At 40.8% G+C, this 25,179-nt stretch overlaps 1 protein-coding gene and 1 non-coding gene across 7 annotated transcripts; both read right to left on the bottom strand.

Annotated features, from left to right (window-relative positions):
• Positions 1 to 1,494: 1,494 nt before the first annotated feature.
• rbmx (RNA binding motif protein X-linked) lies at positions 1,495 to 23,802 on the bottom strand. Of its 6 annotated transcripts, XR_011964154.1 has the most exons (13): positions 23,659 to 23,760; positions 21,316 to 21,435; positions 16,090 to 16,210; positions 15,694 to 15,800; positions 14,365 to 14,527; positions 13,562 to 13,666; positions 12,178 to 12,306; positions 11,981 to 12,095; positions 9,452 to 9,577; positions 9,265 to 9,356; positions 6,766 to 6,861; positions 4,854 to 4,924; positions 1,495 to 4,176 (listed from the first exon to the last, which is right to left on the bottom strand). XR_011964154.1 is itself a non-coding variant. In XM_072595633.1 (11 exons), the coding sequence occupies exons 2-11, from the start codon at positions 21,433 to 21,435 to the stop codon at positions 8,356 to 8,358; spliced, it is 1,383 nt and encodes a 460-aa protein (XP_072451734.1). In that variant the 5' UTR covers positions 23,687 to 23,802; the 3' UTR covers positions 7,989 to 8,355. The 6 variants fall into 6 exon arrangements, 4 of the variants coding, with proteins under 4 accessions (XP_072451734.1, XP_072451732.1, XP_072451736.1 ...); XR_011964155.1 differs by lacking the exon at positions 4,854 to 4,924; XM_072595633.1 differs by lacking the exons at positions 1,495 to 4,176; positions 4,854 to 4,924; positions 6,766 to 6,861 and adding an exon at positions 7,989 to 8,660 and having other exon boundaries at positions 23,687 to 23,802.
• On the bottom strand, positions 15,087 to 15,155 carry LOC140496132 (small nucleolar RNA SNORD61). The gene has a single exon (XR_011964177.1). It is a non-coding gene; the product is annotated as a small nucleolar RNA SNORD61 (small nucleolar RNA).
• Positions 23,803 to 25,179: the final 1,377 nt, after the last annotated feature.

Below are 25,179 nucleotides of genomic sequence, written 5' to 3'. Positions count from 1 at the left end.
ATCATCCCTGACCAGCAATGCAAATACCCCCACACCCCACTTTTACTTCCTGAAGCATCTATACCCTGGAACATTTTGTTGCCAATCATGCCCTCCCCTTCAACCAAGTCTCTGTGATCACAATAACATCATACTCCCAGCCACCAATCCAAGCCCTTAAGTTAATTTGCCTTATACTCCTTGCATTAAAGCATAGGCAATTCAGACCACTAGTTCCTTTGCATTCATCTGTTCTCTGCCTACTTTTCCCCTTATTAATACTAACTTCATGATCCTGTTCCTTAACAGTCTCTAGTTTCCATCTCACTGTCTACTAGTCTTCTCTTTGTGGTTCCCAGCCTCCTGTCACATTAGTTTAAACCCTCCCCAACAAGAGTAGCAAAACTCCCCCAAGGACATTAGTTACAGTCTGGTTCAGGTGTAGACCGCCCAATTTGTAATAGTCCCACCTTTCTCAGAATCAGTCCCAGTGTCCCACATATCTGAAACCCTCCCTCAAGCCACATGTTCATCCTGCCTATTTGTTAATTTCTACCCTGGCTAGCATGTGGCACTGGTAGTAATCCCACAATCACTTTCTATGAGGTCCTCCTCTTTAACTTCTCTGCTAGATCCCTAAATTCTGCTTTCAGGCTGATATCTCATTTTTTGCTTATATTATTGGTGGCTATATGCAATTATTTTGTCCATGCTTTGACCAAGACCATAAAAAATCAGGAACCAAGGGACCCTGGCATAACCCAAACACAGCATTAAGAAACAAACTAGATGGTATCGACTATTCCTTGTATCACTTTATCAATGACAGAATAAATGAAAGTGGTCATTGGCCAGGTTGAAGATGTTCTACCCTTTGTGCATAGGATATACCTGTACAATTTTCCATAATGTTAAGATAGATGCCAGTATTGCAATAATGGCAATAGTTGCACTTCAGAGCTGGTCGCCTAGACAAAATCCTCTATTTTGCAAGATAATGCAGTCAACTTTTTTTTTGCCTATCGCAGAGTGAATAGGCTGACTTGCAGTGGTAGTGCTGGAGATATACACACATGCCTCAAGCTATGGCTTTTGCATTGATGTGCACAGCACCTCCAACATAGAGAATAAGTATTGATTGCACCTCTTCCTCTTAGTTGTTTTAACTGAGCATCAGCAGTACATGGCAATGAGCAATCAGTGCTCGATTACAGCACAACTAGCAGAACTGAAATTGGCTCTGTAGATTGTGGTGTCACTTAGCCCTGTATCACATTTTGCAAACAAGTAATCCTGCATTACAGCTTCAGCAAGTCCACAGCTAGCCTCAAGCAGGCTAGAAGTTGAATGGAAGAAAAGTCAAATGAAGCAACAGTGCACAAAGGGGGGAGGGGGTCAAAAGCATGCAGGATGCCTTGCATTACTCAAAATTAATATTAAAACAAAACTGGCTTCAAGACAACATTTATTATTTAAGTCAAACTGATTGCAAATGAGATTGAAGTCAAGACACACTTTTACTCAACATTTTATTTACATAAGAGTGTACAGGTAAAGTATTTAAATTATGCCACAAACTAAAATGCAGTATGATAAACAGAAGAGGAGGAAGTTAGGACTGAAGATGCTGGAGATCAGAGTTGAGAGTGTGGTCGTGGAAAAGCATAACCGATCAGATAGTATCCGAGGAGCAAGGGAAGAGATATTTTGGGGTAAAGCCCTCCATCAGGAATGCCCCGAAACATTGATTCTCCTGATCCTTGGATGCTGCCTGACCGGCTGTGCTTTTCCAGTACCCTCCTGGTAAACAGAAATACAACCCAAATAGATGGCATGTTTTGGTATCCCAAAAGAGATTAGATTTAGAGTTAACCTCCACCTTAAGTTATCAATTCCCTTTCAATCAATATTAATCTTCACTTGCATATCAAATAACTTTGTTTACTTGGGTCAGGCACCTTTTTAAACAGTAGACTTTTGATAAATACCATTCCTGCCAATGAGTTCATGGGAATTTTGAAAACTTTCATATGAAACTACAGCAAATACACAATGAAGTAGTAACAGATTTAGATCTAGACTTTGATCTCAAGAACTATTCAGGACAACAGTTCACATTTAATGATGGAGCCTTGCTAGAAGACCCTCCAGAAAAACCAAGCTCACATCAGGATGGTGTGTTAAACAGAAGTATTGATTGTATTCTATGCAGTAGACTGTTTAAGACCCACTGCAGTGGATTTTGCTGAGCCACCAGAGAGTTTATCCTCAAAAGAGGTATCATCATCCATGCAATTGGAGAGGATTCTATAACATGTTCCTTGTGCATGTTAGAACAATTTAGGTTTTCACTGCAGTACTCCTAGCTCGACTTCGATGAAGTTACAGCACTGATTAAAAATCAGTCCACAGAACCTAGAGCTAGCTCTCCGATACAGCAAACTATCAGCTCCATTCATTCATATTGCAGTAGTCTGGCAAGCTTTTCAGGTTCTCTTTCAGTTTTCATTTGAAGTAATTCACCTTTCAGTGCTCTCATTTAAAGGATTTGCTACCATTGTACCATCTTTACTTTGTTAATTGTAAGCATCTAACATCAAATCTCCTTTCCTTCCAGAGAACAAACCCACCCCCTCAAATTGAACCCTCACAAAAATCGACCAATCTGGGAAATCTCCTCAGTGGGAGAGATGAAGGTGCTTGAGTGGTAAACAGGATGGAACTATATTCCAGCTGAGACAGAACTGGAGCATAAAGATCAGTGTAGCCTCCCTTTTATGTGCTCAAAACATCCAATTAAGACAAAGCACCTGTCTTTTGTATTTAGGTGGTAACCACTCCACCAGGCTTTTCACAGTAGGGGAGTTTGACAGTGTCAAAGGATGTTCAAAAACTTTATTCTTGGTCATTGTGGCATTAGTTCCAGGCATTCTTTTGTCAATTAACTTGAAAATCAGCATGGTTGTCCTAGTCTGCTTCATTAAAACAGCTTTTTTTGTGGGGTAGGGTGGGGAGGGTAGAGTGGAGGAGTAAATATTCCTAAACTTGACAACACCCTGATTGAAGCTGTTACACTTGATTGAACTTTGCTTTAAAGACTTCCAGCAGCCACATCCCCATGCAGAAGTGGGGAATTGAAAGGCAATCATCTTCCCTCGTCCTCGGTATGACTCCATCTGGGAAGGGTTTGTCTAATTCCAAATCAACTTCATTCAGGTTTCTTTATGCCACTCTTGCAAAATGCTGCCTTTATGTTAAGGGCATCCCATAATTTTAAAGTTAACCTTTTTGCACATTTGTCATCAGGCAAAAAACAGCTGGAGCTGAATGGTCCAGGCACTCAAACTGAGTATTGGTACACAGCTTGTTCATTGACTACTCCGCTGACATCTTTGAGATCTGACCAAGGTAGTAATTAGCCAGTACCCTTCTGGCAATGGTGCAGAGATTCAATTACTTCAATTTCAAATAAAACAGCCAATAGTTCTAAAAATCAAGAGACCTGGGCAGAGTCGTGGAGCACAATCACCTTCTAAGACAGGAATGGGGTGGGGAAAAGAAATTTCTCATCTAACTCAGATTTTGTGTCACCATAGTCTTTTAGAGAGAAGCAACTGATGGTGATTTAACATGAGGGCCACCAGACCTCAGGCAAGGGAAGAGAGGTTGAGGAGTAGAGTCCTTCATGGTAACTTCAAACAGATGGTAATGGGAATTGAACCCTCGCTGTTTGCAAAACACTGCTCTGCAAACCAACAATCCAGCTAAACCAATTACCCTCGTTATGAGATTGTTAAAGATTCTGCAGCTAAGGTAACAGCCTCAGCATTACTATGTCAATACCCTTTATTTATCGGATAGAAATAGGCCATTTAGTCCAACCAGTTCATGTTCCAATGTTCCAATAGAGTTTCTTCTCCCTTGTCTTTATAAAAATTCACTTCAGGTTACACAGCAGGCCTATGTTTGTAAGCATTTGTACTTCCATTCATCACGGTAGCAGTTAAAATAATTTACCTGCTCTTTAACATCTACTAGTATGACAAATTTAGTATGACAAAATATACACATCATAATTAGTGAGCATTTATGCTTTGATTTTATTCAAAATTTCACAGCTGCATACACCATACTGCTCAGTTGTTTGTTGGATGTCCTTTGACAACCATGCTGTTCCAATCCAGATGTTATTTTGATCTGCAAAACAAGTCAAGATTAAGTCTAACAGTTGACATGTCTATGTTAGACCACACAATTATCCTGCACAGAGATCTATTAAAACCTCAGAACAAAATTTGCCTTTTGGTATCCAATTCTTTTTCCCACACTTTGCTTAGCATCTTCCATGGGGATATGGTTTCATAAGAACACCACACAGTCACAAGATCATGGCCAAGACATTCAACACTCCCTGCCAACTTTACCTTGGCAAAATTTGTTCATGAGATAGCCACAAATTCTTGTTAGAAGCAAAAAATATAGTAAATATTCTCCAGAACCAGTAGAATACTGTTGTAAAGTAATTGACTTGGTATAATCAGATCAAAAAAGGTCTTGAATCTGCCATCCCATCCTTCTGCAGCACCCAAATGCTCAGGTGTGAAGCACTTTGATCTGGACTGTTCCACAGTAAATTCACACAGCACAACTTGCATTCCCTCGAATTCTTCTACGACTGCACAGACCACCCCCCCAGCTCTCCAACCTTAAACCATGATTAAATCTGCTTGCTGCGTGTCTAATCACTCCAAGCCACTATCTCAAGGCTTTTCCACACCATCTTTCCTACATAAACAACCCTATCAAATAACTTCTCAGCTCTTCCTAAAACAGGCCATGTTCTCCAATCCATCAATGTAACTGAAAATACTCACCTAACTATATGCTGTATCCTCTTTAACACCAATACGTTCTTCCTTAATGTGGGGCCCAGAACTGAACTTCTCTAGTCAAAGCCAAAGAGTAAGTTTTAATTTTAATTTGTAGAACCCAAGAACAGTTTACCTTAATCACATTCACAAACAGCACTGTCTACTTTTAGTTTCCACACATGGGAATTGAGAGCTCAGTTACAGCCTCTCTGGTAAGATCTCCCCATTCTTCCTCCCTAAAAAAGTACCACTTCATGCTTCTTTATTGAATTTAAATATGCCACATCTGCCTGTTGTGCCAGCCTTTTAATGTTCTTTGAAGTATATCAAAATCACATTTTACACTGAAGTTTTATTCATATCAGGTTTAAATGTAAGTGTCCAAGGTGCTTCAGATACAATTTTAAAACCAAGGTGTTGCTCACATGGGAACTGACATGGACAAACACGAGATTCAAGTTAACAAAAGGGCAGAGTTTAGAATGATTTCAACTTAGGGTTAGTGTTGGACAGCAGCCAGGAGTGCTGCAAAGATATAGACTTAGCTGAAGAAGGGAAGTAGACTCAACATTGGCACAAGTGAAGTTTTGGAAGATCACCTTAGTCCATATTTATATGTAGTTATCACTTTTAGGACTGTGAAAACTGGTAAATATTAAGTCATCTGGACTAAAAATAGCATTTTTATCGCAGGAGAAGTCATGCAACTTCTTGGAAATTCAGTCAACAGTTTAACAACCTGTGATCCATCGATTGATTTCAAAATTGCTCTTGACTAATTTACCAAAAGAACTTTGACATGGGGGCAACAGATTAATTATTGGAAACACTGGCTTTGAAAGTGACAATGGCGCCCAAAGTCTTGTGGCTGCTTAGCAAACTTATCTAGACTTGAGATTTCAGCTTTAAAAAGACGGAGGAAACCTTCCATTGCTTGCAATAAAGCCACAAGTCAATCTCTACCATCTATTTGAAGTAATTGGAAACAAGTTTCCACATCTCAGTATTTTGACGACCTTGCAAGCACAGAATTTGAGTTGCAATAACTTTCCAAAGGATTGGTACCTGCTCAATTTCTATGCAAACCACACCTGTTTAACAGATCTTCTCTGACTGTTGCTGTCAGCAATTTGTCAGCCAAAATCCCAGTGGGCTGAAATTTGGTTAGATTATATCTTGATTTTTAATGGCCATTGGTCTAAGGTGGTCACAGTTCTGGTAAAAACATCAAGTTTTCATTCTGCAGTAATTATGCCAAAACAAAGACATTCCTTTCAAAAAGTCCACCTTTAGACATTGGAATTTAACTGCTTACTCAAACTGTTTCCTCAAAACTCCTTACACAAAAGTAAACGATACTAATCACTGAATGGTCAAACCAGTTCAATAAAAACTTAGCTGAACTCTACAATAACTCCATTTCACATCACAATCCCATAAAACCGTTCTGCGCTGATTAAATTGAACACTCAGCAATATAGAATAATCAAGAGATTTGAAAGGCAGGCTTCCAATCCTAAAAATTTATTTTGAAGCTTTACTGCCACCCTGCCTCAGAAACATGGAGGTGCTGGTAGACAAGGTCAGAAGCCACATGACATCAGGACAGTCAGATATACAGCATGGAAACAGACCCTTCGGTCCAACCTGTCCATGCCAACCAGATATTCCAACCCAATCTAGTCCCAACTGCCAGCACCCAGCCCATATCCCTCCAAACCCCTTCCAAATCATATGCCCATCCAAATGCCTCTTAAATGTTGCAATTGTACAAGCCACATTCAAAGTTATTAATTAATTTATTTCAAATTAATTTCAAATAAACCTGTTGGACCATAACCTGGTGTCATGTGACTTCTAACCTTGCCTTCAAGAGCAGAAGGCACACAGAAGCCATACACAAAGGTAAGTGTACCTGGTTAGTTATCTTCACTCTGTAGGTTTAGGTACAAGCTCCAACTTGCATAGAATTCCATTACTTCCAAAAGCAATTTGATTCTATATGCTCACCCTGTAAAATAAATATTCCTATTAGCTTACATTGCATGACAAATCCAACTACCTTTAATTCAGTCACCTCTAGATTAAAATGTTAATTTTTAAAAGAAAACAATAAATCTCAATTTACATTTTCCATTGGCCATCCAGTCCAGTGCTGCAGCTGAATGCTTGTCCAACGTGGTTCAGAAAATGTTTCACAGGTTTCAGTTTTGAGATAGCATACAGTATTCCATTTCATTTTTAAAATTCGAACAGGAGAATGGTTATATTTGGTGATCGATGGGCTTCCTTAAGAAACAGGTTTCATTTAGTAGGTAACTTAAAAAGGATTTGCTGCTGGACCTATACAATTCCATTTTGTTTAAACTGAACATGGAGTTATGTTGAGTGAACGATGCACTTCCTTATGTAATCGTATTTCATTTAGTAGGTAATTTAAAATTGTTTGCTCATTACCTACATAATTCCACTTTTCTGTTTAAATTCAACATGGAGTATTAATTGGTGAACGATGTGCTTCCTTATGTAACCACAGGTTTCATTTAGTAGGTTAACAAAATAAGGTTGCGTTGCTTACCAGAGTTGTTCTTTTCACATTAAAATGGCCCTTTGAATCGGCTGAGAATGTTCTAGATTCAACTGTCTTTAAGTCTCCAACTTTTGAACAGTGACAGGCCATTGCAGATCTTGATGCTTAATTCTTAAAACCATAGCAAATTCCTTTTAAAGGTGAGACACTACACTTTCAGAAAATTGAGTCATAAAAGTGTTTTAACGACATTTGGGAAATTTACGATTTGTATCCATTTTAAGCCAGAACTTAAAAACAAAACACTTTAAGATACTCACTGCTGACGATTTGATTTTTTTTAAAAAGCCAGCTTGCTTCAGAGTCAGCTGTGACTGGAGTTGAGAAGTTGAATGGTGATCTGGAACTGGAGGAGACTGAAACATAACTGGCATATTTTGAAATTGCAATGTTTCATTGGGCAATTAATGACCGGTCATCGCCATTTCTTGCTCTTTGGTGTATTGTGTTGTCTGGACATTTTTTCCTTCCCACTTGTAAAAACCAGGCTAACATGATTTGCTTTTGCATTTCCCACCCAAAAGCAGCTTGCTTAAAAAACATACAGGTTTCACTGAAAAGGTTTCAGTCTTTATTTCACAATAGCACTGGTGCAACAAAGCAAGATCTATTTCTATATATCCATATTTATGTATGGAGAAAGCCACAGACAGTAGCACTGTTATAACATTAACTTTTTTTTTCCATCTTTAACCAGTCTCTGCACCATTCCCACTAGAATGTACAAACTGACTTTTTTTTAAAAAAACAAGAAACTAACATGAAACAGCAAACCAAAATTAAAGTTTTCAAAATCTGCTTGCATGGAAAGCACCTGACAGTCCTTTCACCTCAAATTTTGTCTGTGTTTCAGTAAGGGAAAAAAAGCACTAAGAGCAAGGGCTTTTTTTGGTCCATGGTATATCAAGTTCAGTTTTAGTATCTGCTTCGGCCACTGCCCCTGTCGTAGCGGTTCCCACCGCGCCCAGATCCACGATTTCCTCCACGGCTCGAGCTGTTGTACGAGTTACGTGGGGGATAGCCTCTTTCCATTGGCATAGCTGGGCCTCTATCTTGCCTACCAACACGATCATTGCGGCTACTTGAGTAAGTCTCACTTCTGTAGTTATCACGGCCTCCACCATATCCATCCCGAGAACTGGTGCTGTAGTCATCATAACGACCACTTCCACTGTAAGATGGTGGGGGCCCTCGTGCAGGTGGAGCACCACGTGAGTTACCTGCAGGGTCAATGGTCAGGTCATATGGAAACGTTTGAAATATTCCTTACATTTTATAAGATCTACTCATTTACTGCAGCTTTGTTGAAATTTGCATTTAAACACTGACTGCATTTGCAGCATTGAGTGATGCAGCAGTGGGATGCTCCCAATACTGGGTACCATTTGACAAAGCAATGAAGTTTTTGAAATGTAAGACTAACTCATTTTGGTAGTGTCTCACATTGTCATTCTTCCAGAAACGAATGGGAAGGTTATGCAGAAATATTTCCAGCCTTTAGGTTTTGGTGTGCACATGTTACTGATTTTATTTGATTATATAGTTGAATATGCATTTTCTTAAGTGGCTAGGCATTTTGTTTGATGGATATTGCTCATCAGCAAGCTTGCATTGTTTGAAGTTCATTTGTTTTGCTGTGGATTTCAACTCATTTGCTTTCAACTGTGTTTTATCACTGTAGAAATAAACTGCTTGAGGTTCAAAGACATTTTTCACTGAACAGTTTATGCAAGATGAAACCATCCAAAATTAAAAGTTATACCAAGTTAACTAATTCTATAATTGAACAGAATAGTGACACTACACAATCAGCTGCCACCTTACCATAGCCATCATAGGAATCTCTGTAAGAGCCACCACTTGGGCGATCATTATAGTAGTCACGTGGTTCACGTCCACCATACCCATCACGATCACTAAAATAGAAACCAGCCATTGGAATTATTTAAAATTAAAGTTATTGAACTACCAAGTTAATACCTAAAATTGCTAGTTCTGCCTTAGCTCTTACCTGTATCCTCGTGAGCCATAATCATCACGCCCGGAGTGAGAATATTCTCGAGAACTGTAGGAGTCCCTTGGTGGTGGACCATAATCTCTTGAATCTCTAGAACTTGGATAATCTCTGCTAGAATAACTGCAAAGTAAAAGATGACCACAAGGTAATTATTGGGATAGGAAAGAAAATGAATAGTAAGGCACAAATAAAAATGTCCAGAAAGTTGAAATCAAAAGCTCAAGTCAGCAAAAAAAAATTTAGCTTCAAATATCAGTCCATACGATATCCATAGCATTTTAAAATGTTTAGAAGCTAATACATAGCTGATTCTGGGCATTAACCTCAATGAACTGGACAAACTACCCCAAAGTAGAAATATCAACAAAATGTTCAATAAGCAATTTCAAGCAAAAGCTGGTTTAAGTCATGCTGAACTCTTCTTGCCTCCCATTCTCCAGTAAATATCAAAAACTTGTTACAAATTAGGCCACTCTATCTACTACTGCCCTGTTAAAACTCTAGAAATTGGATCCACTGTCACATTTTTTGCACAGTCGTCCAATTGATTTCTCCATCAAAATCCTCAAATTGAGGCATCAACTGAACTATGGTTTCATCAGGCAGTGCAATTCAAAGGTGGCAGATGGGAGAGTTTAAAGGATGTGCAAGGAAAGCTTTTCGTAAAAAAGAATTTACAGAAACGTCAGTAGGTGCCCTGAACATGCTGCTGGGAAGACAGTAGAAACAGATACAATAGTAATTTAAGGAGGCATTTAGACAGATACATGAACAGGCACACATACAAGCAGATGGGATTACTTTGGGATATCATGGTCAGCACAGACAGTGGGTCAAGGACCTGTTCCCCTGCTGTACTTTATGTTCGAGAAATAATTGTCATGTTAACAGTTTTCTAAAAAGCATTTTAATTTTTTGAAAAAGCAATCACTAAAACCCAGTCAAGAGCACAAACTGCTCTGGCACACAAGACTACTAATAGCTATACTTTTATGGGAACACCCATGTGAAGAAATCTGTGGACATCACGTTATGCTAAATTAAAGAACTGATGCAGACAGCAGGGTGAGCTGAATGGCCTCTTTCTGCACTGAAGAAGGACTCAAGGCATTTTTACTTAATATTCAAACCTACAAAAAACCCATAATTGGACTTGACGGAAGAAAATAATTTAGCTCAACTCCTGAGGGGAATGATGGCTAAATCAACTAAAACCTTTTAGCATTTGCCATCTTTACTTCAGCAGTCAACATGCTAACAAGAGTGTGGAACCAATAATCGACAGTAATTGCTAGAGAAGTTGCCTTCTCACCACAGAGTTAGTGAGTTAACAGAGGATACAGTGACCCTTCTTTTAAAGTGTTCAGAAGGGTCATTGGATGTTAACTCTGCCTCTTCTCTTCCACAGATGCTGCCAGAGATAGTTCCTCCATAAGTGTTTGCTTTGATTTCCAACATCTGCAGTTTTCTGTAGCCAAAAGTTTCCGTAGATTTATTTTCAAACAAACAGTTAGAGGGCTATTTTGGTAGCTAGATGGACTGTTTATTGTTAGATAATTCTTGACCGGGAGTATTTTTAAAACTCATGGGACATACCCATAGGTTGAAGGGAGATCTTCAGTTTCACTGTTTCGGCTAACTGTGAAATCCTTGGATGGAAATGCATGTAGATAGTAGTGCTACTGAGAAGGGGGGCACATAGTAAATCTAGATTACCTTATGACTTACCAAGTTCCAAGCCACAAGCGTTGGGATAAAACACAGAAGATTGCTGAAAGAATTTAATCAACATTTCCAACCTTGAAGTCAGTTTCTGTAAACTATCAAAATATTACAGAAAGCACTCTGATGCAAGTATGGTACAGGCACTGCTGTTTGGACACCATGAGGGATTTTTATGGTAAATGCAAGGAGTGCTCAAGTTAAACTTTCCTGTGTAAGTAGTTCAAAAGAGTTTTAAACTGATGTTTCTTTTTTGCCTAATTAGATTCTGAAACATTTGCATGCTTGTGTTTCAGTCATCATGTCATTAGAACCAAACAAAAGCTGTTTAGGCCATACTCCAATCTAGGATTAAGTTAAAAATCACGCACCACTAGGTTTGGTCCAACAATGTTCCTTCATCAGGTGTACAGCAGTGCTCCAAAAGTTTGTGCTTCCCAATAAACCTGTTCAACAATAATCTGGTATTGTGATTTTGAACTTTATCCACCCCAGTCCAACACTGGCTCCTCCACATTAGTCTAGGATTGAAAGGCCAGCAATAACAAGCTGGATTTTTAATGTTTAATATATACACAGTCAGCTGCCTCCAGCTATCACAACAATTGTACTGGAAGACTCCAGTTCTACTGAAAAACAAACTAATTGCTGCAGTAGGCAGACCACTCATCCAATTTATGCTAATGGGTCAGCTCCAAAGGGCACAAATTTAAGTGACGTCTTTGCAAGGCAAGCACCTCAAATGGCATTACAAAATCATGCCTTCTTTCAACTATCTACTTCAGAGTGAAAAAACATTACCTGTCTCTGCTGTTGTAATAATCATCTCTTGGCATATAATCATCCCTTCTGGAGGGCATCATCTCTCTACGAGAAGGTGGTGAACCATAACTGTCCCTTTCACGTGAGGGAGGTCCTAGGAGAAAAAAAAACACAGGGTCACCAAAACAACTGAAAACTGGAAAAATCCAAATCTAACTTGGTGGAATAATTTTTACCTCTTGACCCACTTCCTCTTCCGCCCATTCCTCCACTCCGCATTGGTCCTGAAGGAAGGGGCCTTTTAGGTGGTGGTCCATTTGCACGCCCTGGGGGACCCCTTTTCAGTGGTGGTCCTCTGGAGGAGACTTTTAATAAAAAAGAAACACTTGTAGCTATTTGCTCATATTAGGTACATTTTGCATTTTAAAGTTCCACTTCCAAATACTCAGAACACAGGAGTTTATAAAGGAGACTTAAAAATGTTTTTCAACATAGTTTCTACATTTCCTGATTTGTAAACATGCCTAACCATAGCTAATTTACTGTATTAAGTTCAAAACTCCTAACACAAGTATTTCACGAATTACATAGACTGAATAAAAAATCATTTTAAAGAAACACAAAATAGCACAATTTTCCTTTAATAATACAAAATTGAGTACTGCTGCAAAAAGTCATTTTTTCCAAATTGTACTCAAGACAATTCACAAGACATACCAAAGCAAAAATATTTAAACTGCATAAGACAGATCTAACTGGTTGGTGAGTGAACTCACTGGTAGATGCACCAATAAACAATGGCTGACAGACAACTGCCAAACATTATTTAGGCAACGCCTTGACCAATGAACTAAACAATGGCTGTCATCCATTTTAAGTTGAAACAAGCACATTGTCTATATGTTCCGTTTGCAAAGAACAGAGTCCTGTGTATTAGTATGGTGCATTCATCATGGAAATACCTCAGAGTTCACCTGCCAATCAATCAGCACTGGGAATGTGGCATTTTTCCTTTAATTTGGTACTTTTTGGAAACCATCATGATGAGCACAAGTTGAAAACCTTTCACAAAAGCATACCTTTCCTCAGCAATACATTTTCCTCATTGCATCTACAAGTCTTTAAATAAAATGTGTTGCTATGATGTGTTTGAAATTAGTTAGCAATCAAATAAAATAATCAAAGTACAAAATCAGGTCCATGACCATATCTGGTCATCTATGATCCATAAAATAAAATTGTTTCCATTGCTTTACAGATACATTTTCCAGTTGGTACTAAAGCAGTGTTGTCCAATAGAAATCACTGACTAGCCACAGGACATTTAACCGCATGCATTAATTTTAGTCAGGAATCTCCATTTGCATATTCAAGGTAAATATATTCACATGCACATGTACTTGCACATCTCCCAGCAATTAGTAACAAAAAAACTATAGCACTCAAAAAAACTCACTCCATCTTATTTTTACCACATGTACAAAATCAAAGTACATCACATGCCAATGACTGTCCATTAATCTATTTGGTACGTTTAAAGTCACCACATCTGGATGCTCATTTCGCCACATGGCTGACATATTGGACAACACTGTGCTAAAGCTATATTATCAAACTTACCAGAGTATGCTCCCATATCATCTCGTGGGTCAGGACTCCTAAAGAAATGTACATTCCTCTTAAGGTAGCACTGTTCTATCTCCTGAATCCATTCACCGTGCTCACCTGCGTGGCAAAATCTACTTGTGCCATCAACAATGCAATAATCGCAATTTTTTGTAAACATAGCATATACTGAAACAGCAGATGCTGTAGACATTACAATGGAACATGACTGAACAGGCAAGATACAGACTCTCCAATGTGAATTAGTGGAATTGTGTCGGCAAGGATCATGGAGATATCAGTAACCTGTATCTTAGGACATGCTTCACTTCTTCTAGAACGCTGCGAAGTTCTAGATGAAATTATTTTAAAATGCAATGGATACACTATTTTCACTGTAACCACTGATACAGTGCAGTTACACACATGGCTGCAAACCTACATTTATCTCAAATTCTAAAGACTTGTTTTAAGTGGGACCAAATTGTACAATAAACATCAAAAAGACAGAACTTAGTACTACTACATTTAAGATAAAAATCTCAACAGTGGCTCAAGTCCCTTGTATTAAAGTCCTAAAAGCAAGTAGGACTGACCGGAAATAGACTAGTGTCACCGGTTCTATCCTCCATTTCCCCACCCTTAGCTTAAATTTTCCACTAATCAAAAATTTAGATTTCTCTCCTTCAAAATACAGTTTCAGACTGGATCTGAAAAGTGTAGTTATTGTGACTGTCTAGACACAGGAGTGCAATAGATTTTGCTACTTTCCTCTTGTAATGTTACAGATTGACAGATTGTTTGTTTCAGGTATTTACCTTTTTGAGGTGGACCTCTCATTCCTCCACTACCTCCTCTTCCACCTCGAATCCCCCTAGGAGGACCACGGCTTCTTGGGGGTGGGGGTGGTCCACGTCGTCCACTATTTTCAAATGCTGGTTTAGTAGCTTGCTCTACTTTAATGGGTTTTCCATCCAAAGACTTTAAAAAAATTGAGAGGGAGTAATAAAAATGTTTGTAGTGCACTCAGGACTGGATTCAACTTAAAAAGGGTGCTTGAAGTAGGGTCAATTGTGATCAGGAGGCACAAACTATAAATTATACCAGAGTCTCAAGTAGAGCCCTGCCTTTTGCATTGGAACCAAGTCACGAAAGGATCCAATTTTTATGACCACAGGTCAGGTGAATGGTGATTTGCTTTACAGAACCACAGGTGTTTTAAAAAACACCAACGGTGACAACTGTGAATGAGGTAGACTAGATAAGTCTTACCAAAGGATTTGTCAATTAATACATTTTTCAGTGTCCTCTGTGCAAACCTGACTGCCCTGTCTGTTTAGGCCTGTTAAAATGGGACCTGTCAGTTTTATTGTGAGCTCTACCTACATTAAAGATATGTCATGTGTAGATTTCTGCCAAGTACAGATAGATTTTCATTCACTGCATTTGAAAAGTTGCAGTCAGTAATATAAAAACACCACATGAACCACAAATCTTGGTGGCACAAACCCTTTCTGGATACAATTCCAGTTGTGTAGTAAAGCTCAGGACTTCTTAGAGGAAAGGTAACTTCAGCTCTGATGATCAGTGCTAGTGAAGTCATCACTGCTCCAACTTTACACAATGGAAGTTGCAAAGTATTTCTAAGTATCTCTAAGTATTTCAGCACAATATTAAAGTAGTAGAACTAGTTAATAAATACCAACTAAATCACATTTCCTTAAGACAAAACTATTGAAGTCCACAACAAGATCACAAAATTATGAAATACTTCACTGGCAGATTCAATGACTACACTGTCAAACCTCAGGATAGCTTTGCAGATATATTGATGGCCAATCACACCCTTTTAGCAGCCAGAGGAGTGGTGTTCTTACACACTTTCACATATTAAAATTGTTTGAGCAATGAGAAAAAAATCTTGATGTTACAAAGCAAGAAAGATACAATATCTATTTGCTTGTTTAAAACAGGAGGTGCATACAAATCATACACCATCACCTACATTTATTTTGTATACCCATCACTTGTTTATACTGACATTGGAACAAAAGCCCAGTCAATAGTTTTGACAACTTACAACAGCTAGGTAGTCCCCATTAAACTATTTGTCACAAAGTTAGAAGCAGACATTTCTATCATCTCACCTTTCCATTCATATCCCTTGCTGCATCCCTTGCATCTCCTGGACTTTCGAAGGTAACAAAAGCAAAACCTCTTGACTTATTTGTTTCACGGTCTTTCATCAGCAGAACTAAAAAGAAAAAAATTACCAGGATTTTCACAACTAACTGCACTCAGCACAATTTAAGGCAGCACAAACTTTTAGGTCAGCATAAAAGCACAAATAACAAAACCAAAAGTTACACAAATTACTCTTGCAACTTTCCCTCCACACAGACAAAGTCCATTATCAATATGCTAACTTTTGTACCTGGCTTGTTTTTAAACTGCATTTAAGTTCTTCACCATTTTGGTCTTAAGATTTTGGCAAAATGCTTAAGCAGGGAAGCCAACTCAAGTTTTGTACTTCAGATACATACCTTCTACTATTCTTCCATATTTGCCAAATACTGCTTCAAGTGCCTTTTCATTTGTTTCGGTATTCAGACCGCCAATGAAGAGTTTTCCAGGACGATCTGCTTCCACCATTGTGACGGTCACCTACAGAAGTCAAAACACAACTAACATTAATCCACGTAATGAATAACACCTTTCCTGCCATGTTGATGCAACCATATTCATCCATTATCCAGTTATAAAATGACAAATGAATATGATATTAATTATTTGAGGAAATGTCAGAGCTCATGGCTCTGTTATGAGAATAACTCCTGGCACTGGAGAGGGATAAGCCAATAAGTTCTACAGTGGGATGAAGCAAATCGATCCAGGACAAAAAAAAATTACTGGCTATGTACATTATCTTCAAATGAGTGCTAGGTTCATAGACAAACTCAAATTAGATTTCAGTATCAGACTGGCCAAGTTTTTATCCTTCAGAAATCACAAACATGCAAGTGACATGTGAACATCCATAAAAACTATCTTGTACTGCAAAACATTATGACAAACTGTAACAAAGATAAAGCTAAGTAAAACAATTTACATTTTATCACCTCCACACAACCTTCTGCTCAGTTTTAGTTCATTCACGAGACTTGGGTTTTATCCCTACGTGAGTTTACCACATTGCATTTTGACCATCTGCTATAGTGAAAGCATACATTTCAGTGAAGTGCCATGTCAAAAGTAGATAAAAATGTTAATATTCTTAAGTGTTGTTTGTTTAATGAACCTAAGTCACAATTGAAGTGGAACAAGACAGATCATTTGTGCTAGATAGTGCTCCAAATTCCATTTCTGATTGTTCTCCTTTCTCCCTGAAGAGACAGAAACTTTCCTAGGTGTTATTGACCCAGTTCCTGCAATCCTTTCATACAATGCATGCACAGAAGAAAACTGTCAATGCAAAGAAAGGAGGAAGTCAACAAAATGACAATTACCAGTAGCATAAAAATAAATGTAAATTGTTGGAAGTAATAGATTTCATCCTATGGTCTTAAAACCACAGAAACAATACAGCAGTGTGTCATTTGGCCTATTTGTCCATGCTGAAACAGACACCCTTTCTAATCCCATCTTCCTGCACATGGCCTCATATCCTTCAGCATGCAACACTTAAGGTGCCTATTCCAGGATGTTTTCAACAAGTTAGGGTCTCTGCCTCCACCACCAACTCATTCAGCAAACTCCAGACACCACCCTCTCTATAAAAAAAATGTTTTCCTCATCATATCCCTTCTAACACTTAGCTTGAATCTATCAACAACAAAAAAACCCAGAGATGCGGGAAATCAAAACAAAGGTTAGAAAAACTCAGATCAGGCAGCACCTGTGAGAGAAAGCAGAGTTTATGGCTCAGGTCTGGTGATGCTTCCTCAGAACTCAGATGCTTTCTGGAGGAGGGTCACTGAACCAGAAATGTTTTTCAAAAACACGATCGGAAATTGCTGGATTCCATGAACCTCAGTTCTTCAACTCTGCAAAGAGCGTTTCCACCTGTCTACTCTACCTCTCAATTTTGTATACCTCAATCATGTCACCACTCAGCTTTCTCTGTTCCAAGGAAAGCATTCCAACCTCCCCTCACAGCTAGAGTTCTCCAGCCATGGCAACATGCTCGTAAATCTATTCTGCATTCACTCCAGCGGAGTTATGTTCTTCCTGCAACATGGAACCAGAACTGTACACAATAAGGCATTGTAGGTCAACCTTCTGCAAATGGACTGCAGCTGTCCAAGACAACAGTTCACCACTTTGTCATGGGCAAATAAGGAAGGCACAAGTTAAAACTCAATACCAAGTTTAGTCCAACAGGTTTATTTTTAGTACAAGCTTTCATCAGGTAGCTACTGGAGCAGGATCATAGGATACAGAATCTATAGCAAAATATCATATTGCATTTAACTGATGCAATACATTGAACAAATCTATATGACTGTTAAAGTCTTTCATCTTTTAGACGAGGTTGCAGGCATCAATTCATTAATGTGAATCCCAGAACTTCTGTCAAGTCACATCCTGAGATAACAAGGCTTTAAAAAAAGTCCTGAAGGAGGGTTACACCCGAAACGTCGACTTCTCCACCTCCTGATGCTGCCTAGCCTGCTGCATTCTGGATTTCAGTATCTGCAGTTTTTTGTCTCTTATAAAATTCATCTCAGCTTAGACAATGCATTAAAAAGTGTGAAAATGGATTGTCCACTAACCTCACACCTTTATTGCGTTATCTGAGCTGAGATGTCACTTTAAAAAAAACAAAACCTTAAGTTACCTCATGACTGTGACTTAGAAGTTCTGGGATTTAAATATTAATGAACCAAACCCTGCAACCCATTCTAAAAGATGAAAGACTTAATAGCAATCTGGGTTTGTTTAATATATCATTTTAATTTTGTGACACTGATCTTTTGCTATAGATTCCATATCATATGGTCCTGCTCCACTAGCTATCTGATGAAGGAACAGCACTCCAAAAGCTTGTACTTCTAAATAAAACTTCTGAACTAGAACCTGGTGTTGTGATTTTTAACTTTGTCCACCCCAGTCCAACAACGGCACCACCACATCATATGGAAGGCAATAAATGCTGGCCAGCCAGCAACAAACATCCCACAAGCGAATAAAAAAATTCAAAAAGGGAGTCAGAAAGCAAGAAGCTGCAGGCCAGGTAGCTTTATGTCTGACATAGAAAAGGGTACTTGGGTAACTTCAATGGTTATCAAGCACAGCAAATATGCTTTTGTCAAGGGAAATCATGTTTAATTTAGAGTTCTTTGAAGTGTAACTGGTGTTGTAGATAAAGGGGAACCATCGAATGTATGGTATTTACATTTCCAGAAGGCATTTGATAAGATACCAAAGATTTTGCAGGAAATTGGGAGAGCATGGACTTGAGGTTAACATTGATAGGAATAAACAATTGTTAACAGAACAAGATCTTTTTCAGGCTAGCAGAATTTCATGAGCCACAGGGTCAATGTTGAGACCACAACTCTTCCCAATTTTATAGAAATAATTTGGAGCAAGGAACAAAAGGCATTTAGCTACATTTCCTGATGACGGATGCATACAGCTGTGACAGGACACAAGGATACTACAAAGTGATATAAAGTCAAAATAAACATCTGGCAAAAAAAAGTACAACATGGGTCAGTGAGAAGTTGTGCTTTTATACTCAGCCAAAATGGACATAACCTAAATGAAGAGAGGGTGCAGAGACCTGGGTACCCTACTGCACAAGTCACAGGTTAACATGCAGGTACAGCAGGAAAGCTAAACAGAATGTAAGATTTTACTGCAAAGAAAATTGAACGCAAAAGTGCAAAGATTATGCTTCAGTTTTACAGAACATTAGTGAAATTGCATCTGGAGTACTGTGTTCAGTACTGAACACCATTCTTATAAAAGTTAATGTACAGGAAGGCGTTCAGAGAAAGTCTATGAGATTAATATTTTGAATTAGCGGAATATCTTGTTGTGGAAAGGATGGTTCCTCTTATGGGAGTATCTGGAAGTTGGGGGTGATTCGTCACCTCTCAAAAATGAGGAAGGGGGGCAAGCACACCTATTTAAGGCAGATTAGTTTTTTTTCTGGATTCAGTCATAGGATGCAGGTAACACTGCCAAGGACAGCATTCATTGCCCATCTCCAATTGCCTTTGAACAGGAGGTTCAACTAGAGAATATATATTGTCACCATAAAATCTGGAATTAAAATTATGTTCCACCATCATGGTCAAGTTTGAACTGTGCGCCCAAGGTATTTACCTAGGCCTTTGGATTACTGGCCCAGTGATGTTACCACTCTACATAGTACAAGAAAGCTAACTAGAAATGAGAAAATGTTTCAAACCATACTTTAAAAAAATGATTTAACGAAACAAACACAAGTCCAATCAAAGGTGAATTCAAGAATTGATAATGGAAAAATGGAGATAGCAAGTGAACGGAGTATTTTGCATCAGTCTTCACCATATATACACACACACAAGAAAGAGCAAAGATGTAGCAATAAATCAGAAGAACAGAGAGAATGTAGGAATATTAGTCATCAGAGAAATTATTGGAACAGTGATCTAATTTTCCTGGGTCCTGATGGCTGTCATTCTAAGGTCTCGAACGAAGTAACAAGTGAGTACTTTGGGAAAGTAACGTGTTGTGGCTAAAAGGAAGTCAATACTTAAATTTTGGGAAGAAGTGGAGAAAGTCAGCAGGTCTAGCAGCATCTATGGGGAGACAGCAGAGTTAACATCTTGGGTCCAGTGACTCTTCTGAACTGATTTGAGTTATTACTTTCTGCAATAACCTCAACGTAGAGGTAGCATATTGACATGGATAGAAGATTGGCTGGTTAACAGGAAGCTGACTGCAGACACGTTTTTCTGGTTGGCAGTAAGTGGTGTGGCACATGGAATTGGTGCCAAGACCTCAACTGTTACAATTCTTGAAATGACTTAATGAAAGGACAAACAGTATGGCTTGCAAACAAAGGGGACACAGATAGGCAAGAAAGTAAGCAATGAAAATGACATCAGGGTACAAAAGGGACCTAGAAATAATGACTGGAAAAAGATCAGGAATATCACGTATTAGGTGAGAAACTGAAGAAAAAAAAAATCAGAAGATTTGGCAGCACCTGCAGAGAAAAAAAAACAGAATTACTGTCTCAAGTCCAGTATGATTTCCAGAGTAAGCATTAGTTCTTTCACTCTCCACAGATACAACCAAACTGGACTTTCTCTCACACCCATTTCATTTCAGATTTGCAGCATCCATAGTCCTTTGCTTTTATAATCCCTGGAATAGGCAGCTCGCCAGACGAGGAAAGGATAGATGGGTTGGATTCTAGTGGAATACTTGGTACAAATACTTTGTATGCAAGAGGATAAAATATTCAGGGACAGGTAAGGAAAGCAGATGAGGTTTTAATCAGATCAACTATCATCTTACCGGTGGAGAAGCAGTCTCAAAAGGGCTGAATGAAACACTATTGTTTGTTGATACCATCAACAGTGTGGGTAATGTTATTTGTCTCAACAACTTGCGGTCAAAAGCTCCACATTCTTGCCAAAGAGGTCTTCCAATTTTCTGTTGGATTTATAACCAACACTGTTGCATGGCTTCTAAAAACCAGCTCTGACCCTTTGTTTACCCTTTCACTGTGAAGGTAACTATCATAGTATAGACACTTGCCAATAGCATACCTGAAAGTCCGTGCAGTTTCGATCTTTATCACCAAAGGAAATTACACCTGGTGGGAAGAGAAGCCAAACTTCACTAGAAAGAAACAAACTACTGGAGAAATTCACCAGCTCTGGCAGCATCTGTGGAGGAAGAAAAGAGAAGCAATGTTTCAAGCCCCTCTTCAAACAGTGAGCTCTGATTTGCAACAAGAGTTTTATTCTATGAACAGCATCCCCTCTGGGTAAAAACAAGGGCTTGCAGATGCTGGAAACCGGATTCTGGATTAGAGTGGTGCTGGAAAAGCACAGCAGTTCAGGCAGCATCCGGGGAGCAGGAAAATCAATGTTTCGGGCAAAAGCCCTTCATCAGGAATAGAGGCAGAGTGCCTGCAGGGTGGAGAGATAAACACTCTGCCTCTATTCCTAATGAAGGGCTTTTGCCCGAAACATTGATTTTCCTGCTCCCCGGATGCTGCCTGAACTGCTGTGCTTTTCCAGCACCTCTCTAATCTAGCATCTCCTCTGGACCTGTCCATTCAGAGATGATCAGAAATTGCCAAAAGAACTCAGCAGGTCTGGCAGCATCATGTAGACAGAAAGATTCAACGTTTGGGGACCAGTGACCCTCCTTCAGAACCAGCCCAGTCCCTTCACCTTTTGTTCTGTGATTATGGGGCTAGCTTTTCTATCAAACCTTTCTATACCACTTCCCCTCCCCCCCAAAGCCCCACTATCGTCCGGCTATCCACTATATTCCCCCCCCCCCCCCCAAAGCCCCACTATCCTCTGGCTATCCACTATATTCCCCTCCCCCCAAAGCCCCACTATCCTCTGGCTATTCACTATATCCCCCCCCCCCCCCCCCAAAGCCCACTATCCTCTGGCTATTCACTATATTCCCCTCCCCCCAAAGCCCCACTATCCTCAGGCTATTCACTATATACCCCTCCACCCCCCCAAAGCCCCACTATCCTCAGGCTATCCACTATATTCCCCTCCCCCCAAAGCCCCACTATCCTCAGGCTATCCACTATATTCCCCTCCCCCCAAAGTCCCACTATCCTCTGGCTATCCACTATATACCCCTCCACCCCCCCCAAAGCCCCACTATCCTCAGGCTATCCACTATATTCCCCTCCCCCCCCCAAAGCCCCACTATCCTCAGGCTATCCACTATATTCCCCTCCCCCCCCCAAAGTCCCACTATCCTCTGGCTATCCACTATATACCCCTCCACCCCCCCAAAGCCCCACTATCCTCAGGCTATCCACTATATTCCCCTCCCCCCCCCCCAAAGTCCCACTATCCTCTGGCTATCCACTATATACCCCTCCACCCCCCCCAAAGCCCCACTATCCTCAGGCTATCCACTATATTCCCCTCCCCCCCCCCCAAAGCCCCACTATCCTCAGGCTATCCACTATATTCCCCTCCCCCCAAAGCCCCACTATCCTCTGGCTATCCACTATATTCCCCTCCCCCCAAAGCCCCACTATCCTCTGGCTATACACTATATTCCCCTCCCCCCAAAGCCCCACTATCCTCTGGCTATACACTATATTCCCCTCCCCCCAAAGCCCCACTATCCTCTGGCTATACACTATATTCTTCCCCTCCCCCCAAAGCCCCACTATCCTCTGGCTATACACTATATTCCCCTCCCCCCAAAGCCCCACTATCCTCTGGCTATACACTATATACCCCTCCACCCCCCCAAAGCCCCACTATCCTCAGGCTATCCACTATCTTTGAGAGAGATTCCAGGGGATCAGTGCATTCAAGTCAGGCTTCAGGGTTAAAGAAGGGAATTGAAGTGATCACTGGGGCAGGCGCTGGGGCACGGATCCGACTGGACGACAATGGGCTCAGTCGGTGCACATTCCCCTCGCCCCCACCTTGGGGGGGGGGGGGGTCGGGGGCGCGCACCCCAAAGCCGCGGGGCCGCGCACCGTCAACACGCTGACTCCCGCAGCCGCCGCCCCCATTATTCAAACCGAGCGGCGGTTACAGGGAGCGCGCGGCCACCCCGCTCCAACAAAATGGCGGCCGGAGCCACGGCTCTGGAATCAGTGCTGCCCGGAGCAGAGGGAGCGACGGGAACCTCCCAGACCATCTACCGGCCTGGCTAAAGAGCATCGAGCTGCCGGTAAGCTGGAATCCCAGCGATGGAAATCCCTCCCTCACAGAATGCACGCTTCCCTCCCCCTCAATCGCACAACATGGCGCCCTCTCTTTATTAAAACACCATCGCTCTCTCTGACTGAACACCTCAGCTCGGAGTGCTGTCCCCCCCTCTCTCTCTTTATACATGTCTCTCGGTTTGTATTACCCGCCGGCGGCCCCGAGCTGATTGTGTGCCCTCACCCAGTGCTGTCCCTCTGAAGCCGCTCACCCGAACGCTGCCGCTGTCCCGCTCTGCGCCACAAAAGCAAATGGCCGCCGCTGGCGGGCTCACCGCCTTTTATAGGGGCCGCCTTCCCGCCAGAGTGAGGCTGCACTGCCCGGATGTACCGATCACCCGAGCGGGATCGGACACCATCCACTCCCCGTCAGGAGGGATCGGCTACCGGCCTCGGTCACCCCCCAGAGTCATCCGCATCGGCACTCGATCACTCCCAGAGCGCCAGTGGATCACCCAGAGTGATCCAGATCCGGACTCGATCACCACCGTCCAATGATCATAATCTGACCAGGACCCCCCCTCACACACACACACACACCCCACACACAGTAATCCAGTCAGGGGCTCGATCATCCCCATTTGCCCGAAACGTCGATTTCGAAGCTGCCTGAACTGCTGTGCTCTTTCCAGCACCACTAATCCAGAATCTGGTTTCCAGCATCTGCAGTCATTGTTTTTACCTCAGTGGATTCCCCCCCCCCCCCATGAATGGGATCTGGGGGACACCCAGAGTGATCCAAATTGGCACTGGGTCACCACCGATTGATCCCTGGAGCGATCCGGAACAGCAGCCCATCACCCCAGAGTGATCCAGATTGGTTGGGAATCACCCCAGAGTGATTCGGAAAGTTACCCTTTCAGCCCTGGAGTGGTCCAGGTCAGCACTTGATCCCCCAGTGCTGGATGACCAGAGTGATCCAGAAGCATGCCAGATGAATACCAGTGTGATCTGGAGCAGAGCTTGGTCACACCAGGAGTTATCTAGATCAGCAATCATCCAGAGAGTCACAGAATCACCCCCAGATTGATTATTTATTGTTGTCAATTAATTACATTAATAACTCTCTCTCTCTTTCTAACACTAGCACAGACACACACGGACACAGTGTACCAAGACACAGTGACCAGCACTGTTTTGCTTACTATACAGACAGATCGTACCATAAAAAATGCATCAAGGTAGCAAACTGCAGAGAAAGATCAGAATTAACCATGCATAAGTGTAACATGAGAAGGAAATATTCACAAGGGACCTAAGAGGCAACATTTTCATGAAGAGGACGATGAGTGTATGGAATGAGGAGTCTGGTACAATTACCACATTTGAAAGGTATCTGGATTGATATATGAATAGGAAAGATTTGAAGAGATTTGGACCACATGCTGGGAAATGGAACTAGATTAATTTAGGACATCTGATCAGCATGGATGAGTTGGACTGAAGGGTCTGTTTCTGTGCTGTATATTCTCTTCAGTACTTCTACTGTAAGTTCTCTTCCAAGTCACTTACCACCTTGACTTGGAAATATATCACCATTCCTTCAGTGTTGCAGTGTTAAAATGAAGTAGCTCCCTCCCTAATAGTACTGTTGATTGGCTTTTTGCACATGGATTGCAGCAGTTCAAGAAAACAGCTCCCCCACCTAAAGGGCAATTAGGGACGGACTAATGATGCTCACATCCAATGACTGAATAAAAAGACA

This window comes from Chiloscyllium punctatum, chromosome 25 (genome assembly GCF_047496795.1).
Source record: "Chiloscyllium punctatum isolate Juve2018m chromosome 25, sChiPun1.3, whole genome shotgun sequence".
Classification (NCBI taxonomy): Eukaryota; Metazoa; Chordata; class Chondrichthyes; order Orectolobiformes; family Hemiscylliidae; genus Chiloscyllium; species Chiloscyllium punctatum.
This window is presented reverse-complemented; position numbering and strand designations above follow the sequence as displayed.